The 7,114-nt window shown below is 46.8% G+C and overlaps 1 protein-coding gene across 1 annotated transcript; it reads left to right on the forward strand.

The window, feature by feature from the left end:
- The first annotated feature begins 2,186 nt into the window (after positions 1–2,186).
- LOC149211278 (uncharacterized) lies at positions 2,187–6,299 on the forward strand. Its single transcript, XM_089399239.1, has 2 exons — positions 2,187–3,493; positions 4,016–6,299. The coding sequence occupies exons 1-2, from the start codon at positions 2,187–2,189 to the stop codon at positions 6,297–6,299; spliced, it is 3,591 nt and encodes a 1,196-aa protein (XP_089255365.1).
- Positions 6,300–7,114: the final 815 nt, after the last annotated feature.

The raw sequence follows: 7,114 nt of genomic DNA on the forward strand, positions 1-7,114 counted from the left end.
TGCAACACATGATTTACAAAGATAAGGCCAAACACTATTTTATTTGACAAGTGATGGAAACACGACATCACTTTCACAGTTTATCATGCAACACAAAATAAGACCAGACATCATTGTTGTTGAACAAGTGATGGAATACGTCATCACTTTTACATTTTAAAATGCAACAAATGATTTACAAAAGCACGAACATGACAAGCTAACATATCTAGAAACCAGGAGGGAGCGAACATGGGCTCGCGCAAAGGACAAGGTTAGGGTTTCTTGAGATTTCCTGCGGTTCGAAGGGGTTTTCAGATTACAACGGCGGTTCGTAGGGCATAGGTTCGACAGCTACGCGACGGTCACCTGCAGCGGTCACGGTCCTGCTACAACAGCTGCTGCTTCTCCGTTGGAATCCTCGCCTGTCCCTTTCGGTCTCCGACAGTTTTAACAGTTATGGATGACTGGGAGCATGAAGCGGTGGACTATTCGGCGGATCCCTCGCCGGAAAATATTATCTTTGGGATTCCTCATTTTACCTCTCACTCTCAGCCCTCCCATTCCGCATCCTCTTCTGTCCCGGCGCACCAACCTATTCCGGCTCCCGTTCCATCCTCTGCAGCAGATTATCCCCCTGTTTCTCCGCCGTTTGAAGTTCCTCCGCTCTCACCAGGGTCTCTGCAATTTCTGGCCTCCCATACTCCCCCATCGCCCGCATTCGACCCTTTGGCGTCCATTCCCGTGGTGCAACACATTCATCAGAGACAAACTCCGGTGGCTCATCCATCTGTCTCAGGCATTCGACCATCCGGATGGTTTGAGACACCTGCGGTTTCCTCTCCCCCCGCAAACCCTAGTCCCCGGGAAGGTATCACTAACCCTCTGGTGGATCATCCGTCGGCCCCCCGCACAGGAATAAAGAAGGTAAAGTGTGTCAGATCGAAGACAAGGGATATATCGATTAAATTCGACGAAGCAAAGCCTCTTGGAGACTATATGGACATCGCGAACACCGTGTTGGTTGGGCACGTCAGAGGCAGATCTTACTCGAAGCAGAGGCTTGATCTATGGGTCAAGGAGATCTGGGGAGGTGTACTATTCGATCTTCCAGAGGTACATGTCCTCCCCAGAGGATGGTTCTCATTAAAATTCTCCAAAGTCTGTCAAACAAATCTAGTCTTGGGTCGATATTGGCATATCGAAATGGCCCCGGTCCTTCTCAAACGCTGGAATCCCCTCTTCGATCCAGAGCGCGAGCAGCTCGGTGCCGGTCCAATCTGGGTGAGACTCCCAGGGTTACCAATTCCATTCTGGGACGAGGAAGTTTTCATTAGGGTTGGCAATGCCCTGGGGACATATTTGGACTATGATCGCACCTATGTGGAATCCGGGAATCGAACACTTGCTCGAGTCTTGGTTCATCTGGACACTCGCGAGGGGCTTGAGGAACAGATTACGCTGCAATGGGGCAGGTGTATTCGTGTTCAGTTGCTGGATTATGAAGGGGTTCCCTTCCGTTGCAGGCGATGCCATAAGGTGGGACACCTCGCGAAGGACTGTCCTCTCAATAAGAAAGCTACCGATTCAGTGAAAGGCTCTCCGGCATCTACCAGGACGGCTTCCCCCATCATCTCGCGTCCTCCTTCTGCTGGAACGGCCCCCTCGGTCTCTGCCCCTGTGGACGATGTGGGGCTCCGGAGATCCTCGCCACCAAAAACTAGGGCTCGTTCGGCGGCAGAAGCGGGTATGAATTCTGTTTCATTTATCCCTTCTTTGCATTCGTCTATTGATGATAATCATACATCTGGTCCATCTGCACACATCTCTATGATTCCATGCACTTTATCATCTCCGCTTACCTGCACTGAATCTATAATTTCTACATCTCCTGTGCCTATCTCCCCTCCATGCCCATCTTCCCCTCCTCACCCTTATTTCCTCCGGTCTCGGAATACTCCAAAAGAGTCGGCTGTAGGTCACTCGGGTCTGGGCATTGTCATTCCTGAGGGGGCATCTTTGAACACCAGAGGGAGAAAATCCCACCTTTCTAAAGCCATCAAACAAGCTGGGGCAGAGGTAGTCTCTGGCCGGCAAGCGACCATTGACGGGGTTCTTAGAGCAGGACACACCCCGAGAGGTGTTCCCCCATGAAGTGTCTATCATTTAACTGCAGAGGACTGGCTAGTTCCTCCAAAAAACTAGCCATGAAGAGGCTCATCGATACTGAGCCTATCGACATTATCATGCTACAAGAAACCCTCTGCTCTGCAGAACAAATTGTTCGTGTCATGCAAGCCATGGTTCCAGGATGGAGTTTTTATGCAAATGATGCTGTGGGACGATCTGGGGGACTAGCCATTGGACTAAACCCTCGCTCCATTAAACCTATTTCTTCCTGGGGAGGAGCAGGGTTCATTGGTTTGGACTTCTTCTCGGCTGACCTCGGCATGGACCTCAGACTGGTCAATATATATGCTCCTTGCTCCCATAGAGAATCATTCTGGAGGAATACTCTTCAGCTCCCCCTGCTGAATGAAGACCATGTTATTATTGGAGGAGACCTCAATTTCTCCTTGGGATTCAGGGAGTCTTGGGGCACAGAGGCACAAATTGACTCTATCACTGACTTCATGACCAACCTGCTGGAGCAATCAGATTTCTCGGATATTCCACTGCAGCGTCTCCTTCCTACCTGGCGGAACCGAAGGGTGGGGGATGCTGCACTAGCTCGCAGACTTGACAGATTTCTGTTAAAGGGCCCTCTCCTTCAGCGCCTACATCTCTACCGACAATGGGTGGGCTCGGGGGGGATATCGGATCACAATCCTATATACCTGGAGATTCAGGGTCCTTTCAAGAAGCCCAAGGCACCCTTTAAATTCAACTCCTCTTGGCTGAAGGATCAGGACTATATCCAGCTGATAAAGGACTACTGGGTCTCTCATCCTATCAATAACTCGGTTCCTCTTGCCAAAGGTTTCTGCAGGAACCTCTCAGAGATCAAACATCTGACTATAAAGTGGGCAAGGGAGAAAAGGGATCGGGAATCTGCACAACTCACCCAAATAGAAGCGGATTTATGTTCACTCACCGATGACAGAGGGCAGGGGTTCATGTCAGCTGCTGAGAAATGTAAGCTTATTGACCTGGAGAATCAAAAAGCCAAGATTCTCAAAGAGAGAGAGGAATCCATTAGATTAAGGAGCCGAGCATTATGGATACAAGCTGGGGATGACAACACAAAGTTTTTCCATAACTTTGCAAAATGCAGGAAGGTATCTAATACTATTTGGAAGCTCCCTACACCGGATGGAGATATCGCAGACAACTTCAACAAGCTCGCTCACCTGGGCATCACCCATTTCAGGAACCTCTACAGGAGCCCACGAGAAGAAAATTTACTTGATATTATTAATGTGGCCAACCACTTCCCGAGATTCGTGGAGGAAGATGATGTGGAATCCTTAACTGATCCGGTCACTGCGGAAGAACTGGAAGGAGTTCTGAAATGGTTCAAAAAAGACAAAAGCCCAGGCCCGGATGGATGGACCATTGAATTCTACATTACCTTCTTCGATGTTTTGGGACAGGACCTACTTCAGGTGGTTGAAGAAAGCCGGACCTCTGGATCAATCTATCATGCCATCAACTCCACATTTATAGCTCTCATCCCCAAATCTGACTCCCCGGCATCCTTTGATGACTACAGACCCATATCTTTATGTAACTGCCTCTATAAAATCATATCTAAGACCATTGCAAATCGTCTTAGACCTATCCTCTCCCGGTCCATTGCCCCTCAGCAATTTGCATTTCTCGATTCCAGACAGATCCATGAGGCCATTGGACTCGCTCAAGAAGCCCTCCATTCCATATGGTCGAAGAACTTAAAAGCCATCCTCCTTAAAATTGATCTGTCTAAAGCATTTGACCGTGTCAGCTGGCTCTACCTCAAAATGATCCTCATTCATCTGGGTTTCCCTCATGCTTTCATAACTTGGATCATGGCCTGCATTACTTCACCATCTTTCAGCATTCTTATCAATGGCTCGGCCACAGATTTTTTTCACTCGGAGCGGGGTCTGAGGCAGGGGTGTCCTCTATCTCCTCTCCTTTTCCTGTTGGTCATGGAAGGTCTCAGTCGCCTCATGGAAGCAGCAAAGAGGTCTGGTGATATTGGGGGACTCCGCATTTCTGACCTTTGTTATCTCACTCATCTACTCTTTGTGGATGATGTCCTTATTCTTCTTAATGGCAGTGTTCGAGACTCTCGAACTTTCTCAAGGATCCTCCTTCTTTTCTCATCTGCCACTGGTATGATGCCAAACCAGATGAAATCAACCATCACCTGTGCTCGCACATCAGTACAAGAGACACAGATTGGCTTACAATGCTTCCCATTCGCGGTCCACCCCCTGGATAGAGGTCTCAAATATTTGGGGTTTAATTTGAAACCTACTTGCCAAAGGATAGCTGACTGGGTCTGGTTGGTTGCCAAATTGGAAAAAAGACTCTCAGGATGGAGCTTCAGATATCTCTCCAGGGCTGGTAGACTGGTGCTTATAAAGTCTGTATTAGAAGCCACCCCGGTATTCTGGATGGCCTTAGCCTGGATCCCAAGGAACATCCTGGGGAGACTTCAGCAAATTTGTAATCGATATCTCTGGAATGGGAGTCAGGACAAAAGATTATTTGCTTGGATCGGATGGAAGAAGATCTCTCTGCCTAAAAAGTGGGGAGGATGGGGGCTCAAGGAACTGCCTGAATTTGCAAAAGCACTGGCTGCCAAGATGGGGTGGACGCTGCTTACTAGACAAAATCTCTGGACACAGGTAGTTTATTATAAATACATTTGGCCTCACAATATTTTGGACTGGGCCCGTTTTCCTACCTGGTCAACATTGGGATGCTCCTCGGTCTGGAAGGCCTTAATTCTATCTCTCCCTCTCATTCGGAACAACCTTGCTTGGCGCATAAATGATGGGCGGACGGGCAGAGTCGGTTTGGACCCCTGGATTAACTGTGGGGGTAGGCATATTCTTAATCCAGACCTTTTATTGCATTTACAGACCCAGGATATTCGACATTTTGCTCAAATTGCAGATCAACAGCGCACTGATATTTTTTCACAAGCCTGGAAGTCCGCACAGCAATTGAACCTCCCTATCCAATGGCATCAGGAATGGGATCGTTATACTGAGGCTTTATCTGAATCCCATATTCGAATAAAACAAGGTCCGGATGAACTTATTTGGTGCAATGCTGACCACGGTATATATGCACCAAAATTGGGATACATTGTGCTCATATCTCACAGATTGCCTGAATCGATACAGTCATGGTGGCAATCTATTTGGAAGCTCAAGGCTTCTCCCCGGTCCAAACTCTTCTTCTGGTGTGCACTCAATGGCAATGTACCCACGGGAGAACATCTCGTCCGCAGAGCAATATGTGGCCCATCATGGTGTATTTTCTGCAAAAATGCATCAGAGACACAGGAACATATTTTCCTTCTATGCCCTGTCATAATCAACCTGTGGATCAACATATGTAACCTACTGGGTATTGCTGCAAATTGGAAAGGGAATGATATAAGGAGCGCGTGGGATTCTTGGTCGCTCTGCCATTCGGGAACCAAATTACAAAACCTGCCACCCGTGGCTACTTGGTATATTTGGCTTGCCCGGAATCGGGCTATATTTGAGGATCGATTAATATCATGGAGCAGGGTAGAAGCCTCCATTATTGCAGCATATCATGAGCTCCCAGACCCTCCTCCCCCGCGACTGAGAACCATTCAACCAATGCCCACCTTTGATAGAACCATCCCGTGGGCTTTTTTCGACGGAGCAGCAAATCTGGATGGGTGTGGTGGGGGTTTTGTACTGCACCTAAATGACCACCATCGATACCTTGCCAAAATGGGCTTTGGCAATGGATCAAATAATTTCGCGGAACTCTCTGCTGTCCACGGTCTTCTACATTTTGCATTATCACATCAGCATACCAGCATCAATATATTTGGGGACTCTTTGGTGGTTATTAACTGGATCAACAATATCACACAATGTCATACACACACACTCAATAACTTGTTACATGATACACTCATCCTCAAAGCAGCATTTAACCATTGCTCATGTTTGCATATTTACAGAGAGCATAACAGCGAGGCTGACAAATTATCCAAAGAGGCCACGACTCTTCCCCGAGGCGAGTGGATAATAGTGGAGCAGAATGGTGCAGAGGAGTATCAGTTTTATCACAGGCCATTCATAGAACAAAGAGAACAAAGGGACAACAGTCCCATCAGCTGATAGGCAATGGCGATTTTGTTTATATTTGATAATAGAAATACAGAGAACATGGATAATATGTATATAAACAGAATCCTCTTTTGGATATTATGCACAGACAGATGAATGTAAACAGAACAGTTTGGTCGATACCTACAGAACAACACTATGAAAAGTTGATTTTTGTATGAACAAGCAAGTAATGCCTCGGCATCTGCTATATGTAATTTTCAAACATTAATGAAAGTTACTGATTTTTCCAGTGGAAAAAAAAAACATATCTAGAAACCATTTTTCACTTGTCGCTGAGAATGGGTCATCCCCCTGTGGTGGTTTTGCTTGTCGAACAATTGTTTCACCTAGTTCATGCACTGACACTTTGTCTTTAAGGCGTTGCTCTGGATGGAGCCTCCAACATGTGGCTCTTTGATGGCCACTCCTGTCGCAATGACTGCAATAGGTTTTCTTCCTCTAGATTTACTTAACATATCTCTTTCCATGCTATTGAGAGGGTCTTTCATGCCTCCTCCTTTTGTGTGCTACTATTCTTTTCCAACAATTAGAAAATGTATGGTTATGTAATCCAAAAAAGGCACATGTTTTTTGATGCAATGTTTTACGTTCATAATTAAAAACATGATTATGATCGAAATGAACATTCGAATGTCGAGAGTGGTTATACCTTTCCTTGTTGTCTCTGGTGTAAGTATGGCGATGAGAGCTTGCCTCAGCTCTCTCCCTGCAATGGGCACTACCATGGGATGATGGGGATGTGTTCCCATCATTCTCTTTCCTCGACGATTTCGATGATGTCTTAGAAGAACCTGACACCTTCG

This window comes from Pinus tabuliformis, chromosome 1_2 (assembly GCF_031772625.1).
Source record: "Pinus tabuliformis cultivar Carrire ecotype Pingquan chromosome 1_2, CPIR1, whole genome shotgun sequence".
NCBI lineage: Eukaryota > Viridiplantae > Streptophyta > Pinopsida > Pinales > Pinaceae > Pinus > Pinus tabuliformis.